Raw genomic sequence first — 26,792 nt, forward strand, 5'->3', positions numbered from 1 at the left:
AATGGTTGTAATTGATTTTGTGTACAATCGTCGTCAATAACTTATACACTAAATCATTACTCAAATTAATTAAGAGACTATACATTTGCTTTTTACACTCTCTTTTTTTTTTCTTTCAAATCTGATCAATCTATAGTACTACGGATACCGTTTTAGATTCTGTTCTGTTCTGTTCTGTTCTAACCGTTGATAAACCGGTCTGGTTCTAATAAAAAGAAACAAGCTACATACGAATCCCAAAACTGACAGAAACCCCCAATACATAAACGTTACGAAATAACATTTACTTCCTACGCAAACAACCGCGTCGTCTGCTGAGACCAGATACTTTGTTGTACCCGTGCTGGCATTCCTGTCATAGACAGTCCCAGCCATGTACCCGTATAAGAGCGATCCGATGGGTATGTTCGTGATGAGTATGTTCTGGTTTACACCGACACTGTTGCGCCCAAAGAGGTCCGACGTTATTGAAACTGCTGCCGCAAACACAAACCCCGAACTTAACCCGATTAGTGCTGTAGCCACTTCTAATAGCGCCGTCTGGTTTGTCTTGGGTGGGTACGCCAGGATGAAGAAGGCTATTGGTGTTGGCAGTAGCGAAATCGCGAACCATCCTGTTCTCGTCAAGTAGTCTAGTTTCTTGCGTGTGAAGTCAGGTGCAGAGGAGAGCAATCTTCCGAGAAATGAGAAGGCAGAGAAGAGCGTGACTAAGGATTTAGAATTCGATCTGCTTTGTCCTAGAGACTGGGCGATCTGTCCTAAGTTGTTGCTGTATACAAGACCGATCGTGCCGCCGCAGAAATAAGCTACGTAGTAGAGCCAAAACTCCAAACTGCAAACCAGGGTTCCGAGAGAATGTTCATCTCCTAGTCTCACTTGATCACATCCCTCCTCCGCGTTGCTCTTCTCATGATCCAAGGACACGTCATCAAGGATCTTGGGATCCTCTACGTCAACCACTGCATATCCAGAGCTGCGGAGGGACTCGAGAGCCCGGTGAACATAGTCGAGAAACGGTACGCACAGAGGGAAAAGGAGAAGGAAAATTGCACCGAGGAAATGCCAACGAGGTGACGAAGCTAAGTAGGTCCCTGAGGAAGGCAAGAGAAGGTAAAAGCATATGATTAAGGCCAAGACATTGAAGGCGACAAAGACTCGGACTTCGGCAGCCAAAATCGGAATCATGAGGGTTGGTGAGGACCGGCCAAAGGGCTAAAACAGAGACGACGAGAGGGATGAGAGAGTTAAGGAGAAGGTATATATCAGAGCTCGCCGATGATTTGCCACTAATAGCTTCATGGCCAAGCGTGTACAACGCAGCACTGACGCCGTTGAAACTGACGACGAGAGACAAAGCGAGAGAGTGGTTGGCTTCGAAATGGCGAACGCAGAGGATGAAGCAGACGGTGTTGAACCAGCAGATGCTCAGTCCGGCCAAGGAGCAGCAAACCAAGACGAGAGAGTAAGGAAGATCGATGACATCGGCGATGGATAGCCACTGGACGCCGTAACCGACGAGTCCCATGGCAGCGGCAGCGAAGAGCACGACGGAGACAGGGAAATAGGCAATGGCGAAACCAGAAGACCAGCCCAATGCTTTACCCAAATCAGAAGCAACCGCCATGTAGTTAAGGCGCGATTGAGAAACCCCTATGGAAGACTTCATGTCGGAAGAGTAGGCAGAGAAATCGAAGTTAGTACCGGTGAAGGCTTGGATCCAGATAGCCGCCACCAAAACCGTCCATCTACGCCACCATTGCAGAATAGAACTGACTTGTTGTGGAGCCGAAGGCGAAGGCGAAGGCATGGTGGGTTCCTCCCCCGCCGTCGTTATCGTCTTTGGGGTTATCATTCTTTAGTCGTCTCATAATCATCAATCACCCTTTGGTGATTTCTTTTGTTTCTTCCCTTTCTTTTTTTTTTTTTTTTTTTTAACGTTCGGTTTAAAATTCCTTTTACTATTTTCAATTACAGATACTATTTAATCATCCCAAAAAAAAAAAAAAAATAAGAAAGGAATATTCTGATTTTGGCAGAGAGAGAGAAAATAATTTAAAGCCGTAAGATGAAATCTTCTATGAGATCGGACAGATAAAATATTTATGTGGGATCAACGAATATATGGAAGCTAAAATGTAATTAGGGAGAGTTGAATGATAATTATAGATAGTTGAGAATAAAATTGGAGAGAAAGCCTTAAAAGCACCAAACGGCTATAATTGGGGGGGGGGGTTAAAATTTTCCTTAGAGGAGGATATGGATCGATTTGAAGACACGGTTTCGCGGACTTGATTGATCCTCTTAGGCATCTCTCTCTCTCTCTCTCTCTCTCTCTCTCTCTCTCTCTCTCTCTCTCTCTCTCTCTCTCTCTCTCTCTCTCTCTCTCTCTTTGCTTCCCATAAGCTTTTATTTTTGTGGAGAAGCAACAACTCAAAAAACTGGGTATAATCATGTCCGATGGTTATTCTAGTTCTAAGAAGACGGATACTATCTCCGACCATCTTTGTGGGCAGGTGCTTTTTCCTCGCTTATTCTTGTTTCTTAAATGATTCTGAAACTTACAATATTTAGGTTTTTTCTTTTTGGTTCTTGTAAATATAGCTTATGATTGAGTTTGCTTGCTTCATTGGCTACAAATAAATAAATCTTTCTCGGGCTTGTATCATTCTTTTAACTCCAGGGACTTCAGAGTTCTTCACAAGGTTTTCTCTTCTTTTTTCTTTTTACAATTTACAGGAGGGTTCTCGAGTAGGCAAAGCCATGTCAAGGCTTCGATTTGTTCTCAGAGGACTCGATATTAAAACGTTTCTATTTCTCTTCGCTGTCCTCCCAATCTCTCCATCTTCGGCATCTACTTACATGGTCAGAAGATCACATATTTCTTGAGACCTCTTTGGGAATCACCTCCAAAACCTTTTAACATCCTTCCGCATTACTACCACCACAACACCTCCATGGAAACGCTCTGCAGTCTTCATGGCTGGAAACTCCGTGAATCTCCACGGAGAGTCTTTGATGCTGTCTTGTTCAGTAACGAGATCGATATGCTCACTATCCGCTGGAAGGAGTTAAGTCCTTACATTACTCAGTTTGTGCTTCTTGAATCTAATTCAACTTTCACCGGACTGTCAAAACCCTTGTCTTTCGCAGACAACCGGGACAAGAAATTTGAATTCGCTGAGCCAAGGCTGACTTATGGGCACGTTGGAGGAAGGTTCAAGAAAGGCGAAAACCCTTTTGTGGAAGAATCATTCCAAAGGCTTGCACTGGATCAATTGATCAAACTCGCCGGTATAAAAGAAGATGATCTTCTGATAATGTCGGACGTCGATGAGATCCCGAGCGGCCATACCATAAACCTGCTTAGATGGTGTGACGGCTTCCCGCCAATTCTTCATCTTCAGCTGAGAAACTACCTCTACTCGTATGAGTACTATGTCGATAGCAAAAGCTGGAGAGCTTCAGTTCATCTCTACAAGCCTGGTAAAACTCGGTACGCTCATTTCCGCCAAAGCAACAATCTTTTGACAGATTCAGGTTGGCACTGCAGTTTCTGTTTCAGACACATCAATGATTTCGTGTTCAAGATGAAAGCATATAGCCATACCGACCGGGTTAGATTCTTGCATTACCTGAACCCGAGACGAATCCAGGATGTAATCTGCAAAGGAACTGATCTTTTCGATATGCTTCCTGAAGAACACACCTTTAGGGAGATTATCGGGAAACTAGGTCCGATTCCACGGTCTTATTCAGCTGTTCATCTCCCCGGATACTTGATTCAGAATGCTGATAGCTACAAGTACTTATTACCTGGGAACTGCAAACGAGATTCTGGCTGATAAAAAAAGAATCTCTACCTATCACTTGTTAGAGACCTCTTATAGTCTTTTAGGTAATCTCGTAAACGGCTAATATAGCTTTTGGTCTCTCTTTCTCTTTAATCATCTCTGTATATACGATTTACAGTATCAGAATTTTTGTAGTATTACTTACGGATCTGATCAGAACAGTTGGAAAAATAACTTGATTCTATTACGTGTCTGAAGTTGAAAAACAGTCGAGTCTTTTACTCTTTATATTAAATTAAAGACCGTATATATACCCTCGGGGAAAATGGGATTTTGCAGGCATTCTATATAAGTAAGAGAGTTTTACTCGAGGGCGAAAGATGGTCCTATGGTGACTTGTTCAGTGTTCCTTCCAATGCTTTCTTGAAACTTTTTTGATAGTGCCTCGTAGCGTTCTCGATCCTGCAAAACACGCCACGCCAAAATGAGGTTCAAATTCAAACTCAACAAGAGACGATAGAATTTCAATTTCCTAAAGTGATGCAAACAGAAAGAAGAGAAAACCTGTTTTTTCACAGAAGGTGAGACTGAGGACAAGGCTTGCTCGAAATGAGTCATCTTGATGGTACACTGAGTTGTATCTATTACATCATCTTCAGACGACTCACTGGAGCCTACAATCTCCTCCACTGCCTGGAATGTAGCTTTTTGAACCTTCCATTTTATAAATTCAAACCAACCATCAGAATCAATCACGTACATTACAGAACGTGGATCATTTCAAGTTTCAAGAAACACTGCGACAAGAGCGGGAAATAATTACCAAGCCAGCGAGATCAGCTCCGCTGAAATCTTCACAGTTCATCTTTGCAATGCCATCAAGATCAACACTAGGATCTATGGGTTTCTTCCTCGCTATGGCTTTTAAAATTGAAGCACGCTCATCCGCGTTAGGGAGGGGTACGTAAAGAAGATTCCCAAACCTACCTGGTCTCAAGAAAGCAGGATCAACTACATCTGGCCTGTTTGTAGCTCCAATTACATACACATTACGCCTCTCTCCACCGTCCAGCTCCACAAGAAACTGGAACATCGAAACCCATTTGATCACCGCCTGAGTCTGCAGTTGCACCATTCAATATGATGAAGAAAGCGTATCTTACCTGGTTCAAAAGCCGTTCCACAACCCAAGCACCTTCTTTGCCACGACTTGTAGTCAGAGCATCCACCTGAGGTTCAAAGACATTACTCATGTATAAGAATCAGACAGCTCTTAAACTACCAAAAAATGGATCAATTTTGCTTGCTTAATCTCATATCTTATTGTCTGCATACACAGACATCAGTCTCCTTTTGTTCATACTTCATATAGTTCAAAAATGTAATAAACCAACCTCATCAAAGAAGAGTACACATGGTGCGCATGTTCGTGCGCGCTGAAATAATGTTCGAATAGCTAGCTCGCTTTCTCCGACATATTTATTTAGAAGTTCTGCACCCTGAAAGCCATTGATAGAAGAGAGATAATCAAATTATCAAGAACCATTCATACACAAAGCAAAATTCATAAAGTAAGACGAGAAAGTCAAACCTTGATGTGCATGAAATTAGCTCCAGCCTCGTTAGCAGCTGCCTTTGCAATCAATGTCTTGCCACAACCCGGTGGTCCATAGAGCAAAAATCCTGTCTCTAAGTCTACCCTAAAAGCCTAAAAATATCCAAAGAGAGCTCGGACCTCAACAGAACTAGCAAGTACTTGACTATGTAAGGGTGCCATGTGATTTTTAGTACCTTATATATATCAGGCCTTTTGATAGGCCTGACTAAATAACGGTTGAATTCAAGACGTAGATGGTCGAGTCCACCAACATCATCCCACTTGACGTCAGGCACAATTGAGAATCCTTCTCTTGTTAAAGATGCCTGAACTAGATTCACTGCTTCCTGGTATAAAACAGAGGATTTAGGAACCAAAGAGAAGAGCTTTGTAAACATTGAAGTAGAGAAAAGTTGTCCCAAATCACTCCTGCAATTGACATACCTCGAAATCAGACATTTTGACAAAGAGTTTTTCCAACTCTTCTTCTGGCCAGGGCTGCCTCAGCCAACATTTATCATCTTCAGCAGCGTCTCCAGACTGTTCACATTTTCTTGAATCCAAGATTCTCTTTATGGCTTTCCTGCCAGCATAGTAAGCAATACTCTCCAAATCAGCTCCAACAAAACCGGGTGTTAAACGAGCTATTTTTCTATTGTCAAAAGGCCCTTCTAGTCTAAGTTTTTGGGCTACAACAGAGAGTATCTCAGCCCTTGCGTCTTCATCTGGAGCACTTAGAGCGATCTCACACTCAAATCGTCCACTTCTTCTCAAAGCAGGATCAAGAGCATCAGGTCTATTTGTAGCTCCAATGACGAGAACAGAACCAGTATTAGAGTCAGGACCATTTTTCTCCCCTTCGTGACCAGGTCCATCCATACAAGTCAATAATTGCGTTACTATCCGCTTCTCCATCTCCCTTTGCTGATTTTCTCTCTTTGACCCAATTGCATCAATCTCATCGATAAACACAATCGAAGGCGCAGTCCTATACGCTTTAGAGAAGAGCTCTCTAATATTCTCTTCAGAAGCACCTGTAAACAAAATTTGCATATTGGATTAGTAAAACGATAATAAGATCAGAGAGGGAGCCAAAACCAAAGTGAACAAATGGATATGCAACTTCAATACCGGAAACACCAGAAACCACATCTGTGGCTGAGATCTTATAAAACGGAACACCAACTTCATTGGCAATGGCATTGGCCAACTTGGTCTTTCCACAACCAGGTGGTCCATGAAATAGAATCCCGCTTGGTGGCTTCACTCCAATCTTCTTAAACGGTTCAGGATTGAGAATAGGGAAAAGAACATTCATCTCCAAATCATCCAAAATTTTCTTAATCCCACCAAAATCTTTAAAAGTAGGTCCTTTATTACCCTCAACTACCAAATCACCACCATTACCAGTAGTTCCACTGAGGGAAAGAGAGCCTTTAGCCTCCTTTCTCGCCCCCATTGTAGCCAACTTGCTTCTACCTTTGTTGCTCAGAGTCTCAACTTCGACATTGTTTTCCTCAGGCGCCCCAATTGGTTTCTTGGAGGAGCTGTTTAACTTGGCGTAGTTATCTCGTAGACTGTCATTAGTCAAATCAAACCGCGGACTAAGCTTCTCGCTGTAAATAGCGTCCTCGGAGGTAGACACATCGCCACTGTCTTCCGACGGAGAAGAAGAAGACGGAGAAGAAGACACTGAACGTTCCATGCTCCTCTTCCTCAGATGTGACTGCTCAGCTCGCTGCAACTTCTCCTCTTTCTCATCAACCCGTCTCTGTTTCTTTCTCTGAGCAGCAGAACCTTCCACATCGTCGCCATTGTTGTCATCTTCGTCGTCGTCTTTAACCCTATTGTTGTTGTTTCTTACATTAAGGACTTGTCTGACATTGAGCAGAAGCACTTGCCGAGTCAACCTCGCAAAATTGCCGTACCTGGAACGAAGATCATCGACGATATCCTCCGCCGTAGTTAAATCCTTCCCGCATAAATCCATAACTTGACTCAGATATCTACGATTGATTCCTCCGCCCATACCACCGCCTCCGCCGCCGCGACCTCTTCTCACCATCGTACTGAATTGGAGAGCTTAGTGTGGGGGGGTTTCAACAGCGAAAGTCTGAGTCTTTCGAACTTAGTTATACGAAAGGGTAAAACTTTCGAAGCGTCCACCACCACCGACTGAGCCGTAGACGGCTACTTAGAAAAAAAAACCCTAATTTCGTGCGTTAGAGAGAAGAAACCAGACCAAGGTTGTGTGTGTTAATTAAGACTAAAGAGGGTTTGTCGGTTTAATTAATTTATTTGGGGGTAATAATGAAACCTTTTGAGAATATTGGTGCGAATGGTAAATAAAACACCCAAAAAAAAATATATAACCGTTGATGGACCTTTGAGCCAAATAAAACAGAGTAACCCATAACAAGTTAACAACAACAGTACAGCAATATCTTCTTGAATTACAACAAAAAGTGCAGATTCCGAGATTGAAAATGATTTTAATCCCGGAAATATTTATGTAACTTTCCGGGAATCCGAGAGAAAACCTCATCTCCTGAAGTAAAAATATCTCAGAGATATGACTTCAGTTGGGGGAGACTTTCTAAAAGTTTTCTTAATAATTTATACACATTCCTGCTTTCTGCCTTCTTCTTCTTCTTCTTCTTCTTCAGCAAAGCCATTCTAGACTCTAGAGGTTATTGGTTTAGCAGCAAGAATCCAATCACAGCCATCCAATCCAGTTCAACAAGCTCTCCTGAGAAGCCAACTACAAAGACCCATATATGTACACGAGAAGAAATCAGAATCTCAAGTTCCAATGATTTTCAAAAGTAAAGAAAAGAGGTTTATTTAAGCCCAATGATCTTACAGAGAGGAAATCAGGGGGAGTCCCCAAATCTGCATTCTCCAGATCTGAAATGGAGAAACCATCGAACTCCCCAATAGTTCCGAGGCTAGGATTGGGGGGCAGAACCTGATTTTCCCAAACAGAAGCTTCAATGCTCTCATTGCATGTTAAGCTATCTTCACTGAGGTTTACAACATAATCCTCATCCATTCGAGCTTTTTTGGACCACATCTTCCCTAATGCAGCTTCTGGAATGCTGTCCAGTCCCTGGTTTACCAGATAATAGAAACACTCACTTTAGTCTCTAGAAAACAAAGTTGATGATTTTGTGGTTACCATTTTTTTACCAACCTCCATAAAAGGATCAAACATCTTTGAATCATCAAAGGCTTCCTCATCTCCAGCAACACCTTCTACAGGTCTAGGTGGTGTAGGAGTATTCGTCTTTGGTGTTGTAGGGCCACCTCTAACCCCGGAACTCTCACCTTCATCCCCAAGCTTCTGCTGCTGATATGTGATCTTGGAAACAACATAGTCTCCTATCTCTTTTCCTTCTGTTCCGAGATGGTACTGATGCAGAACCCAGTTTGACTTCACGGGCTTTGACCCCTTTCTAGCGCTCTTGTAGAGAACCATGATCTTCTTGCAGCCCCTTTGGAGTCCATTGAGAAACACAGGTTTGGTTCTGCCAGTCTTGTGCCAGCGAACTGGTTCATCGTTCACAAGAGTCGGTGTGATCTTTCGGCGTTTCCTCTGTCCTGTGCCATAAGCCTGCACCGTCTTGTGAAAGAAGAAGACACTTACTCCATCTTTGTTTGCACCTGAAATAGCAAAGCTCAAAAGATCACAGGAATCAATAATACTGGAGAGACTCAGAGATAAAAGTAATTTAGTTTCAATCGAAGTAAAGGTCTTTATGGGGTAAAATTGCAAAGAAGATGGTGGAATGTTATAGTTTACCAGGAAGGTTTTGAGGGTGAGTATAATTGATTCCAACATCTTCAGTGACAGGACGAATAAACTCCTCGATAAGCACGTGAGGTAGTGAGTCACCAAGCCCACATTTAGCTTCCAAAAATTCGATGATGTCCTCATCAGTTGGCTCAAACTTGACACCTTTAGGAAGGCCAGGCCATGGAAGCAGTACCTGAAACCAAAGACAAGTGTGTGGGGTGTGTAAGAGAAAAAGTCGTGTGAGACTCAGACAAGAGGGGAGAGAGAAGTGAGCCGGGGGACTGACATTGCTGTTGTCAATGCGGTAGGAGCAATTGGGGCATTGGATATGAGCACAGCAGTCTTGGATCTGAAAAGCTGAAGAAAGAGAAGCATTTTTCACTTTGGTTGCAATACCTCGACCATCGAAAATCCAAGCCCTGTGTTAGTGACAAGAACAAAAGGGATAAGAGATCATCAGCCGCAGCTCAAAGACAAAAGACAAACAAATCGGTCATCTTATTCGGAGTTAAATTAATTAGTAAAGAGACTCAAACGGGCATTGTCAGAAATAGAGGGGTTATATCTCACGAATCTCCTAGCCCCCTATATAGATACTTTTAAAACTGAAAGCTATAGAGAGAGATGCAGACAGACCCAAAGTATGTATTATCTAAAAATCTCAATCTTTGTAGCTAAAAAAACTCGCTCGTAATAGAAATTTCACATTTTGCTTGCCAGGAATCGTAACCCCAGTTAATTAAATAAAAATTGGCCTTCTCTTGCGCTGAACAAACAACGTAACGAAATCGATCGATTGGTAAAATCGATTGAGGGTTTGGGTGAAATCAAATCTAAACGAAAATCTTGAGGGGGGTTTGGTTTTTATATACAGTATTAGGGGTTCAAAGCTTACCTCGCCATGACTCCCAAAACAAAGAGATACAGAGAGAGAGAGAGAAGGAAGGCTTTGGAGCTTGTTCACTAGGCTAAGTAACAATGGAGTGAACGCGTCAAGACCGAGAGAAGACTGAGCGAGCGGGAAAGAAAGTAAAGCTAAACCCAGAGAGACTCGTACGTTCCGAACCTGAGCTTCGAGGAAAGCTTCTCATGAACACAACTGCCCAACCTCAGCTTCGGATATGACTCCTCTTAGTTGGCCCACTAGGGATATTGGTTAGGATACCGAAGCACTCTGGGAGCTCTGTTTAATGGCTATTTCTGTAAAATTACTTGTTTATGTGGGGCCCACCTAACCTTGCTCCCCAAGCCAGATACAGTAAAAACACACACTCACTTAGTAGGCCTACACGCACTTACTTAATAAGTTTAGATTATTTATTGATTTACCCGTAATTAAATGCGTGTTGTTATCTCTAACCCCAAAGTCGAGACAGGACAACTTACCGTTGGATACCGGAGACTGTATACTACTTGTATTTATTACTTACGTGAAAATATACGTTGTAAACCCCGTTTTTATTTTTATCTTTTATCTTAATATGATTTACTACTTCACAAAATCTAGAAAATAGTGGTAAAGAGTAAAGAAAACGCTAGAGTTTAACAGAGTTGTAAAGAAGACAATGGTGATATTATTTATATAGGGATATTCTAATTTCACGAATCAAAGAAACCGATACATTGTTTGATGGTCAAAACACAGAGTCAACGTTACAAAATATGACCGTGACCTCTCCTCTCCTCTCTGTAAACAACAACAACACCAACACCAATCCAGAAAGGATAAAAAATCTCCAAGGTTCCAAGACAAGTCCTGAATCTTTGGAGACTTGTTTCTGGCTACTGTGTGTGTGATATAATGAGATCATAGGGCTTATTATTATTCTTGTTTTTTTTTCTGTCTTCACTAAGTAAGCAAAAAAAAGAAATCCCATAAGGATCAGTTATCGCCGTAAAGAACCTTGCGTGGATCAAGCTGTCCGCTGCAGTAACTGGATGACACGATTGATAGTTCTTGCCTCCCTTTCCACTCTTCACGAGGCTTTAACAATACCTGCGGCTCAATTGCTCCAGAATCTACACAAAGCATTGTTTTGTAATCTTCATCTCCCATATCAGCTATGGTCTTTGCCTTCTTGTCCCAAGGGTTCCACACAACTGCTCGTTTCCAACTCCATCCGTTAGAAATCCAACTCCATCCGTTAGAAGAAGAAACCAACACTCCAAAAAAATGTATGAAGATGAAAAATGCTATCCTTTACCTGCATTGGGCATGCCTTCCTTTCGCAACTCGATTGTCCTCTTTCGTTCATGATCTATGACCGCAATCTTCGTTGGTGTGTTCAAGTACACTCTATCGACCTGTGAACAGCACTGACTCTATATCAATCTTGCTGGTCTTTTTTTTTCTCTTTGAATTTAAGTAGAGACAATAGCTGACATTACTCACCTCGCCGTCAAAGGTAATCGCGTCTGCTTGCTCCGTGAATCTTTCTTTATTCATCAAGTTGTCTAGATAATCCAGTGTCTCCAAACCCTCAACTCGTACTTCACTGAAAATTCGATACCCACATGAATTATCACTCATAAAAAGAAAGCAGTATTAAGTAGAGGAAATCAGATGCATACCTTATGTCAGATACATACAAGTAGTTTCGCAGTGTAAACATAAAGGAGAATGCCTTTGAGTCAATGTTCCTCACACGAGGGATCAAAGTAAGCTTCCCAGGGCTGATAGTGATGCGAATACGGAGTTCAAAACTGCACCAACAGCAAAGAGGAAGTACGAAGTTATACGAAGATATGATAATAAGGAAGTACAAACAAAACATCCAGATCAAAGATCAGAGTATAAGTTAAAACACACCTGTGAGGCCAGGTCTTCAGGTCATCTTCTGTGGACTTCAATATCAGATCAACTGATGATTGTTTGTTAGCAGGAGACAGAGGCGAAGGATCTTCATCATAAGACCACAATCTGTTCCGGACAAATCCATGTCGCTCAAGTCCACCAAAGTTTCCAAACTGCAAACATGACACAGTATGCTTGATGGCCGTAACAAAACACACAGAAAAAAGATTATTCAACCATCTTAAAATACAGGAGGTACCAAACCTGTGGAAAGCAAACAGGTATTCCTCCTCTGATCGCCTTGGGTGGCTTATATTGAGCCTAAATGAGACACACCAAATTAGTTAAAACAATTGTTGCTTCACTCTTCAATGGGCAGGCAGTGATTTTGTCTATTTATATATATTCAAGCTATAGATGAAGTAGCATCTTTATCAACAAATCAAAGTAACAGGTGACAGACAAATGAGAAGTAATGAAGCAATAGTTGGGAACTGAGGACACAGATCTTAACGCCTATGTGGATTTGGAGTTAATTCGCATCAGAGCTCCTTACGATATTAATCTAAAGACAATAATTTGAGTACAGTTTTACCTTGGTGCTCATGTAAAGCAGTTCTTCCCTCCTTTCATTTTTCCAAGAAATGACTTGTCCTCCAAATAGAAGCACCTGAAAGGTATATTAATCCGAGAACATGTAACTCTACAAAGTATTAGAATAGAGGAATACATATATTCCCAATTTACAAACCCTCACAAAAAAAAAAAAAAAACATGATAACAACCAATGAAGGCAGACACAACCCAATGATACTAACTACTGAAATTGAAGAGCCTCAAACAATAGGAGGAAGGAAATGAACAGAAAAGTGAGCAAACCTCAGCAGTTGAACCGCGAGGCTCAGTCAAAATAATCCGGGACGAACCATCGCCATCGTTGCCTAAATTCAAAGGCATCTCTTTTATGGGCTCAGCCTCACTCGAAGAATCGATTCGTTTTCTACAGTCGATGATCTCCTTCACTCTTAACTACACCTACAACCAAAAACCCAGATGCAAATCTATCAACAACTTTATAAACAACACCCCAACCGTTTACCAAACAAACAAAATAAAAATGGGAATATACGGACAAATCAATAGTTACAATAAATCAAAAAAAAAAAAAAAACCGGAATCAATTCCGGAAAAAGGGGAAATCAAGAAATAATAAAGAAATCGAAGAGAATCGAACAAAACCAAAAGGGAAAAGATTCAAGCTTACGTCCTCTGATATCGAATTTTGGTTAAAAACAATCGTACGGATTTTGCGACGTAATCAAACGAAACGACTCCGCGATCGGCTTCTGATCCGAACAACTTCCACCGAACTTTCTACACAAATCAATCGATTAATCGAACCCGATATACACTAGGCGACACACAACGTGACGATAATAACAAGAAAAAAGTAGCTCAAATGTCTCGACCAGAGATAAAAGAGAAATCAAGAGGACCTCAGAGATTGAGATTGAGATTGAGATTGAGATCGAGAGAGTACAAAATGCAGACCTTGAAGTTTCTCTTTGATTCTCTTCAAAGTTTTGGGTTATTATGATATGATGATGAGTCAGAGAAGAAAGAAGAGAGAGCTTGAAGAAGACAAGAACAAGAAAGAAGAGGAGCCCTCTTTTCTTTTGTGCGTATATTTGTAGCTCTGTTTCCAATTCTCTCTATAACTGTGTGTACTGCCACGTGTTCCCCTTTTTTCCAATTTTCTTTCCTTAATTACTAAACAAATCTTTATTTATTTGTTCTTTAACTGTTATGTTTATCCACGAGTGTTGTTGGTATTCCTTTAAATATCCCATTATTGCATACAAATACTGACTGATAATTAAAAATATAAGGTCGACCAATCCAAAAGGTACACATATAAAATAATAAAATACAGAGTAGTGTGCCCCGACTGATACAGCCCACTAGCCCAGGCCCAATCAAAAGCTATTATCCTAACGCCGTCGTCGCATATGCTGCTGCTGCTGGTCTCTGTTTCGTCCAAGAGTTCAACTCTCTCCCTCCCAAAGTTACTACGAGAATGGAAATTTGGATCGATTGACTCAGAAGGAGGTTTATAATTTGGGATAAAATTCAATTCCAGGGGAGTTTAAATCGGATGGGTTTTTACCGGAAGTTCTCTTCTTCGGTGGATGCACGCCAGGTGTTCGGCGAAATGTCGAAGCGAAGCTTATACCAGTGGAATACTCTTCTTAAGAGTTTATCCAGAGATAAACAATGGGAAGATGTCCTCTGTCACTTTGTTCAAATGTTTCGCCATGAAGAAAAGCCTGATAATTTCACGCTTCCAGTTGCTCTCAAGGCCTGCGGGGAGTTGCGGGATGTTAAGTATGGGGAAATGATTCATGGGTTTGTGAACAAGGATCCCACTTTTGGCTCTGACCTTTATGTTAGATCTTCTCTGATTTATATGTACGTGAAATGTGGGAGAATGACCGAAGCTTTGAAGGTGTTCGATGAGTTGGAGAAGCCTGATTTAGTGACCTGGTCTTCTATGGTTTCTGGTTTTGAGAAAAACGGGTCTCCCTTTCAGGCCGTCGAGCTTTTCAGGAGAATGGCCATGGCTTCTGATGTTACTCCTGATCGGGTGACTTTAGTCACACTAGTTTCTGCATGTACAAAGCTATCGAATCCAAGGCTTGGGAGATGTGTGCATGGTTTTGCCCTGAGGCGTGGATTTACAAAGGATCTGTCTTTACTAAATTCGCTATTGAACTGTTTTGCGAAGTCGAATGCTTTCAAGGAAGCGGTTAATTTGTTCAAGACGATGGCAGAGAAAGACGTTATATCTTGGAGCACAGTGATTGCTTGCTACGTTCTAAATGGATCCGCCGCTGAAGCATTGTGTGTCTTCAATGAAATGATGGATAACGGAACAGAACCTAATGTAGCTACTTTTCTCTGTGTTTTGCAAGCTTGTGCAGCTGCTCATGATTGAGCAAGGTAGGAAGACTCATGAATTAGCCATTAGGAAAGGCTTAGAGACAGATGTGAAAGTCTCCACTGCTCTAGTTGATATGTATATGAAGTGTTTCTCCCCCGACGAAGCTTATGCTGTTTTCTCCATGATTCCAAGGAAAGATGTGGTCTCTTGGGTTGCTTTGATAAGTGGTTTTACCTTAAATGGAATGGCTCACAGATCAGTTGAGGAGTTTTCCATGATGCTGCTGGCAAATAATACCAGGCCTGACGCTATTCTTATGGTCAAGGTTCTCGGGTCATGTTCGGAGTTGGGTTTTCTAGAACAAGCTGAATGCTTTCATAGTTATGTGATTAAATATGGATTTGACAGTAACACATTCATCGGAGCGTCTCTGGTCGAGCTTTACTCGAGATGTGGCAGTCTAGGCAATGCTTCTAAAGTATTCAACGAGATTACTTTGAAGGACACTGTGGTTTGGACCTCTTTGATCACTGGCTATGGAATTCATGGGAAGGGCTTTAAAGCGCTGGAGACATTTAGTCACATGGTCAACAGCTCAGAAGTTGAGCCTAACAAAGTGACATTTCTCTCAGTCTTATCTGCTTGTAGTCACGCAGGTTTGATACACGAGGGGTTGAGCATATTTGAGTTGATGGTGAATAAATATAGATTTGTTCCTAACTTAGAACACTATGCTGTATTGGTTGATCTTCTCGGTCGTGTAGGAGAACTAGATACTGCCATTGAAATCACAAAGCGGATGCCTTTTTCACCAACACCTCAAATCTTGGGTACTCTTTTAGGCGCGTGTAGAATTCATCAGAATAATGAGATGGCAGAAATTGTGGCAAAGAAGCTTTTTGAATTGGAATCTAATCATGCTGGTTATTACATGTTAATGTCGAATCTGTATGGGGTTAAGGGAGAGTGGGAGAGTGTGGAGAAGTTGAGAAATTCAGTGAAGCAGAGAGGAATTAAGAAAGGCCTGGCAGAGAGTTTGATTGAGATAACAAGAAAGGTACATAGATTTGTGGCGGATGATGATTTGCATCCAGAGAAAGAGCCGGTTTATGGATTGCTCAAAGAGCTGGATTTGCATATGAAAGCAGACTTGGAAAATTCTGTGTACTTCAAATATGAGGGAGACAGCTTGTGATTCAGTGTATGCATAAGCTTGAAGCCAAAATCTCTGTCTTTCTCGGGAACGGTACATGATCTTGAATTCATCACAGGTATGTACTGAGTTTTGCTGATCAGAGTTTCTGCATACTCTATTTAATAATCTCAATCTTTTAAATGTTTGCTTTTGAAACCACACCTGACCAGAGGAATCCCTTTTATAGGAGAAAAACTGAAGATTTTTTGAGCAAGGCCGCATGCATTTTAAGTCAATTTAGAAGATTTTGATGACAAGATTCAAAGAGGAGAGTACTCTGATTATAAGGGTAGAGCAGACTTTTTATGTAGAATGGCTCCACCCCCTGACACTAAAGTAGTCATCTTTGTCCATCTCATTGATATCATCGGATTCGCAATGAGAGTTTAGTTAAATAAAAGAGGAAACGAAACTTGTTACTCATGCAAGCTTCTCAGATGCCACGTCACTCTGTTACGTGTCATGTCTACACACCATCTCGCTCCAAAACCGATCTCAATTCTCAAGCCTTAAAGGCTGAAGCAATCGATTAAGTTAACACTCTCTTCTTTTCCGGGGCTCTCTAGTTAAGCTTGAACTTGGAGGATCAATGGCGGACGTTCGCACACATTCACACCAGCTTCAAGTGCACCCTCAACGCCAGCACGAAGGAGGCATCAAAGTCCTTTATCCCCAGAGTGGCCCTTCTTCCACTCAGGTCCGTTTTACATTCCTCCTTCCAATCTCAGCTATGCATATATGTATATGGTTTTCACGTGATGCACGTGCATGCAGGTGCTAGCCGTTTTTGCGGGTGTACCTGTTGGAGGAACGCTGCTGACTATAGCTGGTTTGACATTAGCCGGTTCGGTTATTGGATTAATGCTAGCATTTCCGTTGTTTCTCATCTTCAGCCCAGTAATCGTACCAGCAGCCTTTGTGATCGGTCTAGCTATGACCGGATTCTTGGCGTCAGGGGCCATAGGTCTCACTGGACTATCATCCATGTCGTGGGTACTCAACTACGTCCGCCGGGCAGGAGAGCACATTCCGGAGGAACTTGAGGAAGCAAAGCAGCGTTTGGCTGGCATGGCTGAGTACGTGGGACAGAGGACTAAAGATGCCGGACAAACCATAGAAGACAAAGCTCATGATGTCCGAGAGACCAAGACTTTTGATGTTCGAGACCGAGACACCACCAAGGGTAATGTCCGAGACACCACCAAGACTCACGAGGTTCGAGTGGCGTCTACTTAAAGCGTGTGTATTGGTGAATAAAAGGATCGACTGTGAGTTCTTGATGTTTGTGTGTTTGTTTTTGCTTGTAAGCTTCTTTTTAGTTTAGTTTTTTTTCTTTTCTTCCTGTAACAATAATGTCGGAGACGTTTCTGTAGTTTATATCAGTTCTTTGTTGTTTATTGATGCGTACTACTTGGTACTAGATTTGATTGGTAGCTCATTCTTATTTACAATTGGTCAAAAAAAGAAACGAAACAAAAACATCAGATGAAGCTTCTAAATTTCAAACACAGAGTAACGGACATTCTCTGCATCAAACTGAAATCATATGAAGTCACAATGGGTAACAAGCTCTTAGATATTTGGTTGGTCACTAAGGTGATCCTAAAACCGATAACTGATATATGTAGTTCTGTACAGAGTCAGCTAAACCGATGCCTACCGACCACCAGACCAACCTCCAGGTTGAGCTCCTCCTTCGTTCATCAGCTTATCCAGAACCACGTTGAGGTCAACAGCTTGGCCGTTCTCAGTCAGTTTTCTCACTGTTGCTCTGACTTGGTCCCTTTGAAATCCCATGGTTGTCACTCTGTCGATTACATCATCGATTGGGACTCTGCTTTCTGATCTCGGGGAACTAGAACCGCCACCGCTGCTGACGGCTGAAGCCATTGGCAAAGCGTGTGGCAACGGACGTGAACTTGAGAGCTGTGGGTAACCAGTGCCACTGCTACTAATATGTGGCGGTTTAGCTGATGCCACTGGTGAACCAGTGTATGAGCACGGTTCAGACGAGTAGCCGGAAGAAAAACCTGAATTAGATGTACCATCTGCTCCAATGTACATTGATGGTTGTGGCTTGGGAGGGTTGAAGAACTGCTGAGAAGGGGAAGAACCAGCAGGTGGATGCTGAAGAGGAGGGTTTGGCGGGTAAGACTGCATATGGTATGGCGGTTGTTCGTCGAGTTTGTAGCCAAGTGATGGTGGTGGCTGTTGCTGAGCCGGTGGCTGGTAAGGTGGTTGATGAGGCATTGGGGGTTTGAGGAGCTTGGTAAGGAGGCTGGTTTGGGGGAGGGCAAGATGGCGCTTGTTGAGGAGAAAACTGGGTAGGTAGCTGAGCTAGTAGTTGCGAGGAAGGTGGATGGGAAGGAGAAGCAGCTAAAGATGGTGGCTGTGGGAAAGACGTAAGAGGAGGAACTGGTGCGGGAGACTGAGCACTGGGATCATAACCATGTAAAGAGTGTGTTATGGTGTGCTGGTCAACTTTGGATACGTGATGCTTTGAAAGCCCACAGACCATTAAAAAGAAAAACAATCAAAGACAATATGAATATTAGAATGCAAACCTTAAAAGAAAAAGCAATTAAACCCTAGGCTCAGTAGAAGTAGTAGTGGTAGATAGGAGGAGATCTGAAGGCGAGTGAGACAATGGAGCGGCGGAGGTAGAGCGAATGGGCTGAAAATCATAGCTAGGAACCATCTCTCCTTTCGTCTTGGGGTGATTGTTCAAGAGATCAATAAAATCAGTAGAAGGTGAAGAGGAGGAAAGATCCATTATCTGTTTGTCCATAAACTGACTACTGCTACTGGTAATCGGAAACCCTCTCTTCCTCTCGGATCAGCTCTCTCTACTTATTACTACACGGTGGATTCTCTTTTTTTTTTTTTTTTTTTTTTTTTTTTTTTTTTTTTTTATGGCACAAAAATTGAACACATCGTTGATGTCAACATAACCCTCTGTTCTGGGGCCTAGAAGGTTCTGGTCTTCTGGATCCTCTCTGTGGCTACCAGAGTTTTTATGGGCCGATTTGCGTTTCCTTCACCTGTATAATAATAGCCCAATTTATTTATTATTTTGTCAAATCTAATCATGCTTTACAGTGCTGCATTTTTTTTTCATATCCTAATTTATATCAAAGGTGATCAAGACCACCAAATAAAATACCAATGTTATAATTCCTAATCAAAGCAATGGGATGGGTCTCATGGGACCATGTTATTGTTTACGAAAATAACACGGGGCAAACCAAACAAAAGAAAGAGTGGACTCTAAAAAATTGATTGGCATTTGGCGTCACACCACCACTCAGGTGCATACGATACAACATCCACATGTTCTACTACTAATATTATCCGTTACAATTTCCCCTGACCTTTCTTCTTCTGTATAACAACAATCAAAAACCTATTAATTGTGGTCGCTAATTTTTCCCTGTTCGTAACGTACACTTTTTCATGAAAATGTTAATGTACTCCCAAGATAACCACGGCCTGTCCGTTTGTAAAATCAACGACACAAATATGTCAAATCATTTCAAAATCATAATTTACAGAAAACAACACACATGTGAAAACTCCAAATATACCCGAAATTACCAGTTTATTAGTAAATAACTAAATACATATTATCAGCTAGCCAATGTTTTATAAAAAAAAAAAAAAAAAAATCTTGAATACACTGTATATTTGAAGAAAAAAAAAATGTCGGCATACAAGTCTTTTTATCAAACAGAGTATAACGAAAGAGAAAAGTCAAAACATAAGGACGACAACTCTTGTAAAACAATAATGGTTTGCATCGTATCATTATCCAAAAACAAAACAAACTTGATTCTTCTTCTTACATGAAAACGAGGCAACAGAGTAGTTTCATTCTCATTAAACATACTCTTACCAATTAGAAGAAAGAAGAAAAAGATAGTTAGGAAATTGTCTATGTAACTTGTCAAAACCCAACAAATAAATGTCCTAGGATTTTATGTAGATCTTGGAGTATCTCATTCACACTTTTTCAAATACACAATCAAAGGAACATCATTATGTTTCCTCTTACATTTGTAAACCCAAATCCGAGACTTCCATATCCATCATTGTTCATTGCCAAATCATCTCTTGAACCAGCGTCGAGCAGGAGAAGCAGAGCTTTTTCATCTTCTCACTCTTATTATCCTTGGACACCGAACCTTAGATTGAATGGGTTCAAGCTCAAGTCAGCTACAGCTCCAGAAAACGTGGAAGGGGGAGATTCGAAATCCGAGAGTTTGGTAAAAGGGTTGAAGCTAGGAGGCATGTTCGGAGTTTGGTACCTCCTCAATATCTACTACAACATCTTCAACAAACAGGTTCCTTCTTTGCTTCATTAAAATCTATAAAATGCATACCGATCAATGACTCGGAACCTATTAATTAATCTTCATACAAATATGGAACTCGTTTATATTCCCAGGTACTTAGGGTTTATCCATATCCAGCGACTGTAACAGCTTTTCAATTAGGGTGTGGAACTCTGATGATTGCAATAATGTGGCTCCTTAAACTCCATCCACACCCCAAATTTGCTCCTTCTCAGGTAATTTCAATATTGGAATGGTTCCATCAAACCCTAAAAAAACAGGGAGATTTCAACTCTAAGTAACCCCTCTGATCTTCAGTTTACGGCGATCGTAAAACTAGCAGCAGCTCACACGTTAGGAAACTTGTTAACAAACGTGAGCTTGGGAAGAGTAAACGTCTCTTTCACTCATACAATCAAAGCAATGGAGCCTTTCTTCACCGTCTTGTTCTCTGTTCTCTTGCTCGGTGAGGTAACACACACTCAGTCCTAAGACTTCATCTATAAAAACAGGGCTCTGATTTGATTCCTATTTCAACCAGAAATAATAACCTTTAAACTATACAAGAGAGTCAAACATATTCTTGAATTTTTTTTTTTTGATTTTGATGACAGTGGCCAAGTTTGTGGATTGTTTGTTCGTTGTTACCAATTGTCGCTGGAGTCTCTTTAGCATCTTTTACAGAAGCTTCTTTCAATTGGTATGAACAACAATCAACAACAAACAGAAAGGAAAAAGTAATCTTGTTGATCACCTTTTTTTATGGACTTGATTGGATGTTTTTTTAGGATTGGTTTCTGCAGTGCGATGGCGTCTAATGTAACGAACCAAACACGGAATGTTCTCAGTAAAAAATTCATGGTTGGAAAGGTAAAGAAGAATCCGAATAAGTTTAAGTTATCCTCTAAACTCAAGAAGCTAGGAATCGACATGTGTGTTAATATATTGGAACAGGAAGCTATGGACAACATCAACCTTTTCTCTGTAATAACCATTATCTCCTTTATCTTACTGGTTCCTGCAGCAATCATGATGGATGGGTTTAAGCTTACTCCTTCGCAGTTACAAATAGCTGTAAGTAAATAGATATAGGCTAAATAGGTCTCCAAAAGAAGAAGTTATATGAGAGATAGATATGTTTGTGATTGTTTGCTTGACAGACAAGCCAGGGAATGTCCGTTAAAGAGTTTTGCATCATGTCTCTTCTTGCTGGGGTTTGCTTGCATAGCTACCAACAGGTTGGTTGGTCCGCATAGTTGGGTTTCATAAAATTGTACTGATCAGTTAAGGTTCTGTGTTAAGTCGGTTAGTGTTTGGTTTCTAATCATGAGTATACTAACTGTGTCTCAAATTAAAATGACAATCCGGATTTGATTAGGTATCGTATATGATACTGGAGATGGTGTCTCCGGTCACACACTCGGTGGGGAACTGCGTGAAGCGTGTGGTGGTAATTGCATCATCCATTATTTTCTTCCAAACTCCAGTTTCACCTCTTAACTCTATAGGTAACACAAACAAACAAAATATACAAGACTATATACTATATAAAAGGAGATTGAAGGGAAGAAGAGGTTATTTTGTGTTTTGTTTCTGTCAATAAACTCTTAAACAGGTACGGCGACGGCATTAGCTGGAGTGTATTTGTACAGCAGAGCCAGAAGAGTCAAAGTAAAACCAAAACCCAAAACTTGTTGAATTTGTCTGTACATAAAAAAAAAAAAAAAAAAAAAATTGTAGAAGCTCTTGTAGTTTGTTGTCAGTGTGATAAGCATATTTTCCTCTTTTTTTTTGTTCAATCATTTGACACCATACATACACTCATACGGGCATCATGAATGAGTTTGTTTAATGTCACTAATCCATTAAAGAAAGAAACGAAACAAAACAAAACAAAACAATAATACACTAGGGAGTTGGAAAATTGTATCTCCGGCTGATGAGTAAAACAATGGGCTTGGAAGAAAAGTGAATAGCCCACAGAAGGCCCAAAAGATAAGGAGGCGGCTCGTTTACTCAGATATTTTTGTTGAGACGGTAAAAGTATAAACCTAATAAAAGGGGAACACACACGTCTTCTCTCCATCGGGTCTTTTTGGTTTCTCTCTCTTTTGCTCTACGCTTCTTCTTCTCCCTTCTTGTGGCGTAGATTTTTAGAGAGAGAAATTTTTATTTAAAGGGAGAGAAAAAGGGAATCTCAAATCTAGACTTGGCAAGATTTGACCCGACCCGACCCGACCCGACTAAATCTAATCTGCTTGCTGGTTGGTTCGTTTTCCAGAGCCCGCTCCTCTTCATCGGAAACCTACATCATCATCATCAGGTACTAGGAGGGCGTTTTATGCTCCTCTAGCAATTTCTCCTTGAATTTGTTGGTATGTGCGATTTCTCTTTTAAATCTTGTGGTTTGGTCGTGTTTCTAATTCTGATGTCTGATGATCCGAATCCGGTTTATATTATTATTATTATTATTACTACGTGTTAGGGTTTCTTCGATTTGTGTAAAATCCAGATCTGTGCTCGATTGTATTTGGATGATTTATAATTTTGGTTTAACTAACTTTGAAATTTGAAGATAATCACGAACCGACGTCTTGTGTTACTTGGCTGCTTTTGGTAGTAATTTTAATTAATTGAATCTCTTGAATTGCAGAAGACTCTCTCTCTCTTTTTGTTGTTTTTTTGGGGTGTTGTTGTTGCAATGGCTGCTACCGCTAATGCTCCTTCTGCTGTCCGTTATGCACCTGAGGACCATTCACTTCCTAAGCCTTGGAAAGGTCTTGTCGATGATCGCAGTGGCTACTTGTACTATTGGAATCCTGAGACCAATGTTACTCAGTACGAGAGACCTGCTCCCTCTCATCCTCCCAAGCTTCCTCCCGTCTCTGTTAGCTCTTCCGTTCACGTTCAGCCTACTCCTAACGGTGCCGCCTATGCTCCTCCTCGCAAGGCTGATGATAAGTATACTAGACCCTCTGATCATGCCCCTAAGATTGACTCTGCCTCCAGGTTTACTGAGGTACTCACCCCTTGTACCCCCCTTTATACCTTGTTTTTTTTTTCCTCTTGTTCTGTTGCTCATCTTAGTTTTTCTCAATTTCCTCAAGGGTGGCAGGAGTGGACCGCCTTATTCGAATGGAGCTGCTAACGGACTTGGGAATCCTGCATATGGTGCAACGTCTGCCAGAGGTCCTTCTCCTTCATCAGCTCCGAGAAGTGAACTCTCCCCTGAGGCCTATTCCCGCCGTCATGAGATTACTGTCAGTGTAAGTATCTAAAATCTTCCTTGAACCACCGTCGTCGTTTTTTTCGTATGTAATAATTTGTAGTGTGTTCCTCTTTACCAAGTTGCCTATTTGGCTTTCACCTGTTTTGTTTCTGTAAATCTTTTTTATTTCCTCTAGTTACTGATATCTTATTTTCCTCTTGTATTCAGGGGGGCCAAGTACCACCACCTATAATGTCCTTTGAAGCTACTGGATTCCCTCCTGAGCTTCTGCGGGAGGTATGATTTTATTTGTCATAGTTAATTGAAAAGACTTAAGAAACCCTCAAACCTTTGTTTCCGTTCAATAAGCTGAATCTTTGTTGGGTTTTATGCTGGGGTCTGATTTATGAAGCTAGTTTGGTTTTCCTAATAGTAGCCTTATTTTGTCACCAAGCTATAATCGACTTAGGTTTAACATTTAGAGTCAAGTTTTATGCCATATGCTCCCTTTTCTTTTTTTTTTCTTTTTCCCAGGTGCGATGTTTGCTCCTGGGGGGGAGCTAATGTCGTACACTGTGCCACTTCTTTGAGGTCCTTGCAAATTATTTGGAGTGCCCTATATGGTGGGCCAAATTTTTTGGAAAGGGCTTCCCAAATCATCCAAGCTCGTGGCAGGGCCTGTTAATGGTGTGATGATTCATTTCACCACCGGGTCCAGACAGAAGAAGAGGCGTCCTCCTGCTGCAGGTTTCATCAGTAATCTTTTGCCGCCTGCAAATGGGGGATGGTGCTTCTTCTGACATGAGCCACCACTCCCTAAGCCCAAAATAACCTTGGTGTTCCTCTTCTCATAGGACAGCCTCGTTTTCTGCTTTCTTAGGTACTCAGTGCAGGTTTCTCTGCTCCAACTCCAATTCAAGCTCAGTCATGGCCAATTGCTATTCAAGGTAGGGACATTGTAGCCATTGCTAAAACTGGCTCAGGAAAAACTTTGGGTTACTTGATTCCTGGGTTTATGCATCTTCAACGCATCCGAAATGATTCGCGCGCGGGTCCAACAATCTTGGTATTGTCTCCGACGAGGGAGCTGGCCACACAAATCCAAGAAGAAGCTGTTAAATTTGGGAGGTCATCAAGAATTTCGTGTACCGTAAGTAGAAGTTTCTGAACTTGTAAACTTTTGACATGCTTCTTGTGTAGTATCTCTCTAATGGATACTAAATGTCTGGTCTTGTTATCTATGTTTCAGTGTTTGTATGGTGGTGCGCCAAAGGGGCCTCAGCTAAGGGATTTAGATAGAGGAGCAGATATCGTGGTTGCAACTCCTGGGAGATTGAATGATATCCTTGAAATGAGGAGAATTAGTCTGCGTCAAATATCTTACCTTGTGCTAGATGAGGCAGATAGGATGCTGGACATGGGTTTTGAACCACAGATAAGGAAGATTGTGAAAGAAATTCCCACCAAGCGTCAAACTCTTATGTACACAGCTACGTGGCCAAAGGGAGTTAGGAAAATTGCAGCTGACTTACTTGTTAACCCTGCTCAAGTCAACATTGGGAACGTTGACGAGCTTGTGGCTAACAAGTCAATCACACAGGTTTGGCTTGACCTGATTCTATTGATTCTGCTGACCGTTTCAGGAAAATCAATCTGATTGTTGTGCTTTTTTGGACACAGCATATTGAAGTGGTAGCACCAATGGAGAAACAGAGGAGATTAGAGCAGATCTTGCGGTCTCAGGAACCAGGCTCAAAGGTGATCATATTCTGCTCGACCAAAAGGATGTGTGATCAACTAACACGCAATATCACCCGCCAATTTGGAGCTGCTGCTATACATGGAGACAAGTCCCAGCCTGAGAGAGACCATGTTCTTAATCAATTCCGCAGTGGCAGGACTCCGGTTCTTGTTGCAACCGATGTTGCTGCTCGTGGACTGGACGTTAAGGACATCAGGTATTTAATATAATCCAAACCGCAATCCTTAAAAACGAATCATGAAATTGTTACTTGATGATTATATTAGTTTTAACACAATCTGAGATCACAGGGCGGTCGTAAACTATGATTTTCCCAATGGAGTGGAAGACTATGTTCATAGAATCGGAAGAACAGGAAGAGCTGGAGCAACTGGTCATGCATTCACATTCTTTGGTGATCAAGATTCAAAACATGCTTCAGATCTGATCAAGATCTTGGAAGGAGCAAACCAGCAAGTTCCCCAACAGATCCGTGAAATGGCTACACGTGGTGGTGGTGGAATGAATAAATACAGTCGCTGGGGTCCTCCTTCTGGAGGTCGTGGTCGTGGTGGCGACTCTGGTTATGGCGGCAGAGGTGGCGAATCTGGTTATGGTGGCAGAGGTGGCTTTGGTTCGCGTGACAGGTAAATTAACATAACGGCCTCTTCTTTAAAATATTGTGTTGGATGTAATTGAAATTATGGTTGTGACTTAAGATTGTCTAACTTTTTGATGGGAAGCAGAAGCAGCAACGGATGGGGAAGGGAGCGTGAAAGGAGCCGTAGCCCTGAGAGATTCAACAGAGCTCCACCACCGTCTTCCACCGGATCGCCTCCTCGCAGCTTCCACGAGTCCATGATGAAACAAAGATGAAAAGGTAGCCTGATAAAGCGAGTGACAGAAGAATGTGTTATTGGAGATATCCCTTATTCCTTGGACATTATATATATTTTTTGGCCGATGAAGAATTTAGAAAAAAACCAAGATACCATTGGAAAATTTACGTTCAAAACTACAATTGATATCTTATTGTTTGTATTTCATCTGTTTTACTCAGATTGGTAAGAATTGTTTTATTCGATACGAGTAACCTTTACCTTTTATCTTATGGGATTCTCTAGCATTTAAATAACAAGACAGAGTGATGTTTGAGATCTCGGTTTAGTATGGTTAGATTGGTTTAGTCTAGTTTGCTTTAACTATAAAACTTGCTTCCGACTTCCCAAACTGAATCGAACTATTCGTTGCATTCATAGTTCCAAATTAGTGATGAGAACTTCAAATTCCTCATCTCCCCATTTGTGCCCCTTGACGGAATAACCCGTCAGCACTCAATAGTCATTAACCGAATCAAACCCACATAAAAATAACTATCTAAAGCAAAGCATAATAAAT

General features: G+C 41.4%; 8 protein-coding genes and 2 pseudogenes across 36 annotated transcripts; 5 read left to right on the plus strand and 5 right to left on the minus strand.

Moving 5' to 3' along the window:
- Nucleotides 1-138: 138 nt before the first annotated feature.
- Nucleotides 139-1,865, minus strand: LOC104767278 (protein NUCLEAR FUSION DEFECTIVE 4 pseudogene; annotated as a pseudogene).
- A 772-nt stretch (nt 1,866-2,637) lies between these two features.
- LOC104763728 (cell division control protein 48 homolog C) lies at nt 2,638-7,724 on the minus strand. 5 transcript variants are annotated; one of them, XR_015590606.1, is made up of 12 exons: nt 6,520-7,724; nt 5,833-6,422; nt 5,583-5,735; nt 5,383-5,499; nt 5,186-5,290; nt 4,955-5,020; nt 4,615-4,875; nt 4,356-4,505; nt 4,159-4,253; nt 3,861-3,950; nt 3,633-3,789; nt 2,638-3,544 (listed from the first exon to the last, which is right to left on the minus strand). XR_015590606.1 is itself a non-coding variant. In XM_087500699.1 (10 exons), the coding sequence occupies exons 1-10, from the start codon at nt 7,451-7,453 to the stop codon at nt 3,941-3,943; spliced, it is 2,481 nt and encodes an 826-aa protein (XP_087356825.1). In that variant the 5' UTR covers nt 7,454-7,724; the 3' UTR covers nt 2,638-3,940. The 5 variants fall into 5 exon arrangements, 2 of the variants coding, with proteins under 2 accessions (XP_087356825.1, XP_010485390.2); XR_015590605.1 differs by having other exon boundaries at nt 2,638-3,553; XR_015590604.1 differs by having other exon boundaries at nt 2,638-3,553; nt 3,633-3,950.
- Nucleotides 2,955-4,038, plus strand: LOC147920019 (uncharacterized). Its single transcript, XM_087500704.1, has one exon. The coding sequence runs from the start codon at nt 2,955-2,957 to the stop codon at nt 3,840-3,842; it is 888 nt and encodes a 295-aa protein (XP_087356830.1). The 3' UTR covers nt 3,843-4,038.
- A 10-nt stretch (nt 7,725-7,734) lies between the features above and the next one.
- LOC104763730 (SUPPRESSOR OF GAMMA RESPONSE 1-like) lies at nt 7,735-10,307 on the minus strand. Its single transcript, XM_010487093.2, has 6 exons — nt 10,080-10,307; nt 9,471-9,603; nt 9,191-9,377; nt 8,582-9,051; nt 8,252-8,497; nt 7,735-8,149 (listed from the first exon to the last, which is right to left on the minus strand). Exons 1-6 carry the CDS (start codon nt 10,085-10,087, stop codon nt 8,105-8,107), a joined length of 1,089 nt encoding a protein of 362 aa, XP_010485395.2. The 5' UTR covers nt 10,088-10,307; the 3' UTR covers nt 7,735-8,104.
- Nucleotides 10,308-10,758: 451 nt separating this feature from the next.
- On the minus strand, nt 10,759-13,790 carry LOC104763731 (putative glucose-6-phosphate 1-epimerase). Of its 12 annotated transcripts, none has more exons than XM_087500712.1 (10): nt 13,530-13,790; nt 13,243-13,348; nt 12,858-13,013; nt 12,574-12,648; nt 12,243-12,299; nt 11,994-12,151; nt 11,756-11,887; nt 11,577-11,679; nt 11,389-11,488; nt 10,759-11,284 (listed from the first exon to the last, which is right to left on the minus strand). In XM_087500712.1, the coding sequence occupies exons 3-10, from the start codon at nt 12,933-12,935 to the stop codon at nt 11,067-11,069; spliced, it is 921 nt and encodes a 306-aa protein (XP_087356838.1). In that variant the 5' UTR covers nt 12,936-13,013; nt 13,243-13,348; nt 13,530-13,790; the 3' UTR covers nt 10,759-11,066. The 12 variants fall into 12 exon arrangements, with proteins under 12 accessions (XP_087356838.1, XP_087356832.1, XP_087356839.1 ...); XM_087500706.1 differs by having other exon boundaries at nt 13,243-13,352; nt 13,530-13,786; XM_087500713.1 differs by having other exon boundaries at nt 12,858-12,992; nt 13,243-13,352; nt 13,530-13,712.
- Nucleotides 13,791-13,992: 202 nt separating this feature from the next.
- On the plus strand, nt 13,993-17,511 carry LOC104763735 (oleosin 5). The gene is made up of 3 exons (XM_087500717.1): nt 13,993-16,190; nt 16,302-16,811; nt 16,889-17,511. The coding sequence occupies exons 2-3, from the start codon at nt 16,704-16,706 to the stop codon at nt 17,348-17,350; spliced, it is 570 nt and encodes a 189-aa protein (XP_087356843.1). The 5' UTR covers nt 13,993-16,190; nt 16,302-16,703; the 3' UTR covers nt 17,351-17,511.
- LOC104763733 (putative pentatricopeptide repeat-containing protein At3g01580) lies at nt 14,134-16,191 on the plus strand. The gene is given in 2 exon segments (XM_087500705.1): nt 14,134-14,969; nt 14,971-16,191. Coding segments are annotated over 2 exon segments (1,980 nt in total). The 3' UTR covers nt 16,115-16,191.
- An 84-nt stretch (nt 17,512-17,595) lies between the features above and the next one.
- Nucleotides 17,596-18,887, minus strand: LOC104763734 (uncharacterized; annotated as a pseudogene). The gene is made up of 2 exons (XR_015591610.1): nt 18,702-18,887; nt 17,596-18,611 (listed from the first exon to the last, which is right to left on the minus strand). The product of XR_015591610.1 is annotated as an uncharacterized LOC104763734 (transcript).
- Nucleotides 18,888-19,823: 936 nt separating this feature from the next.
- On the plus strand, nt 19,824-22,231 carry LOC104763737 (phosphoenolpyruvate/phosphate translocator 2, chloroplastic). 4 transcript variants are annotated; one of them, XM_010487100.3, is made up of 9 exons: nt 19,824-20,454; nt 20,559-20,681; nt 20,764-20,916; nt 21,060-21,145; nt 21,234-21,315; nt 21,400-21,519; nt 21,606-21,683; nt 21,824-21,953; nt 22,061-22,231. In XM_010487100.3, the coding sequence occupies exons 1-9, from the start codon at nt 20,152-20,154 to the stop codon at nt 22,141-22,143; spliced, it is 1,158 nt and encodes a 385-aa protein (XP_010485402.1). In that variant the 5' UTR covers nt 19,824-20,151; the 3' UTR covers nt 22,144-22,231. The 4 variants fall into 4 exon arrangements, 2 of the variants coding, with proteins under 2 accessions (XP_010485402.1, XP_087356856.1); XR_015590609.1 differs by having other exon boundaries at nt 19,867-20,454; nt 21,606-21,734; XR_015590608.1 differs by having other exon boundaries at nt 19,867-20,454; nt 21,606-21,728.
- An 88-nt stretch (nt 22,232-22,319) lies between these two features.
- Nucleotides 22,320-26,500, plus strand: LOC104763738 (DEAD-box ATP-dependent RNA helicase 14). Of its 10 annotated transcripts, none has more exons than XM_010487103.2 (9): nt 22,320-22,768; nt 23,099-23,464; nt 23,553-23,711; nt 23,882-23,950; nt 24,534-24,803; nt 24,903-25,253; nt 25,334-25,611; nt 25,706-26,041; nt 26,141-26,500. In XM_010487103.2, exons 2-9 carry the CDS (start codon nt 23,147-23,149, stop codon nt 26,268-26,270), a joined length of 1,911 nt encoding a protein of 636 aa, XP_010485405.2. In that variant the 5' UTR covers nt 22,320-22,768; nt 23,099-23,146; the 3' UTR covers nt 26,271-26,500. The 10 variants fall into 10 exon arrangements, with proteins under 10 accessions (XP_010485405.2, XP_010485406.2, XP_087356846.1 ...); XM_010487104.3 differs by having other exon boundaries at nt 22,499-22,820; XM_087500720.1 differs by having other exon boundaries at nt 22,506-22,768; nt 23,561-23,711.
- The last annotated feature ends 292 nt before the right edge of the window (nt 26,501-26,792 follow it).

This window comes from Camelina sativa, chromosome 19, assembly GCF_030686135.1.
Source record: "Camelina sativa cultivar CO46 ecotype springtype chromosome 19, ASM3068613v1".
Classification (NCBI taxonomy): Eukaryota; Viridiplantae; Streptophyta; class Magnoliopsida; order Brassicales; family Brassicaceae; genus Camelina; species Camelina sativa.

Bases quoted from the DNA above. Each gene is read 5' to 3' on its own strand.
- LOC104763735 (XM_087500717.1), top strand. From the start codon at position 16,704: ATGGCGGACGTTCGCACACATTCACACCAGCTTCAAGTGCACCCTCAA. The intron at 16,812-16,888 runs GTCCGTTTTACA...ACGTGCATGCAG, and splicing joins GTGGCCCTTCTTCCACTCAG to GTGCTAGCCGTTTTTGCGGG.
- LOC104763730 (XM_010487093.2), bottom strand. The intron at 9,052-9,190 runs GTAAACTATAAC...TTGCTATTTCAG, and splicing joins TCACCCTCAAAACCTTCCTG to GTGCAAACAAAGATGGAGTA. The intron at 8,150-8,251 runs GTAAGATCATTG...GGGTCTTTGTAG, and splicing joins CTCCCCCTGATTTCCTCTCT to TTGGCTTCTCAGGAGAGCTT.
- LOC104763737 (XM_010487100.3), top strand. From the start codon at position 20,152: ATGTTTCCTCTTACATTTGTAAACCCAAATCCGAGACTTCCATATCCA. The intron at 20,455-20,558 runs GTTCCTTCTTTG...TTATATTCCCAG, and splicing joins ACAACATCTTCAACAAACAG to GTACTTAGGGTTTATCCATA. The intron at 21,954-22,060 runs GTAACACAAACA...ACTCTTAAACAG, and splicing joins TTCACCTCTTAACTCTATAG to GTACGGCGACGGCATTAGCT.
- LOC104763738 (XM_010487103.2), top strand. From the start codon at position 23,147: ATGGCTGCTACCGCTAATGCTCCTTCTGCTGTCCGTTATGCACCTGAG. The intron at 23,712-23,881 runs GTAAGTATCTAA...TCTTGTATTCAG, and splicing joins GTCATGAGATTACTGTCAGT to GGGGGCCAAGTACCACCACC. The intron at 23,951-24,533 runs GTATGATTTTAT...CTGCTTTCTTAG, and splicing joins CTCCTGAGCTTCTGCGGGAG to GTACTCAGTGCAGGTTTCTC.
- LOC147920019 (XM_087500704.1), top strand. From the start codon at position 2,955: ATGGAAACGCTCTGCAGTCTTCATGGCTGGAAACTCCGTGAATCTCCA.
- LOC104763728 (XM_087500699.1), bottom strand. From the start codon at position 7,453: ATGGTGAGAAGAGGTCGCGGCGGCGGAGGCGGTGGTATGGGCGGAGGA. The intron at 4,876-4,954 runs GTAAGATACGCT...TCGATGTTCCAG, and splicing joins TGGAACGGCTTTTGAACCAG to TTTCTTGTGGAGCTGGACGG. The intron at 4,254-4,355 runs GTTTTCTCTTCT...CGTGTTTTGCAG, and splicing joins CACCTTCTGTGAAAAAACAG to GATCGAGAACGCTACGAGGC.
- LOC104763731 (XM_087500712.1), bottom strand. From the start codon at position 12,935: ATGCCTTTGAATTTAGGCAACGATGGCGATGGTTCGTCCCGGATTATT. The intron at 12,300-12,573 runs GTAAAACTGTAC...TGTCTCATTTAG, and splicing joins TGCTTTACATGAGCACCAAG to GCTCAATATAAGCCACCCAA. The intron at 11,489-11,576 runs GTGAGTAATGTC...TGCTGTTCACAG, and splicing joins CGATTACCTTTGACGGCGAG to GTCGATAGAGTGTACTTGAA.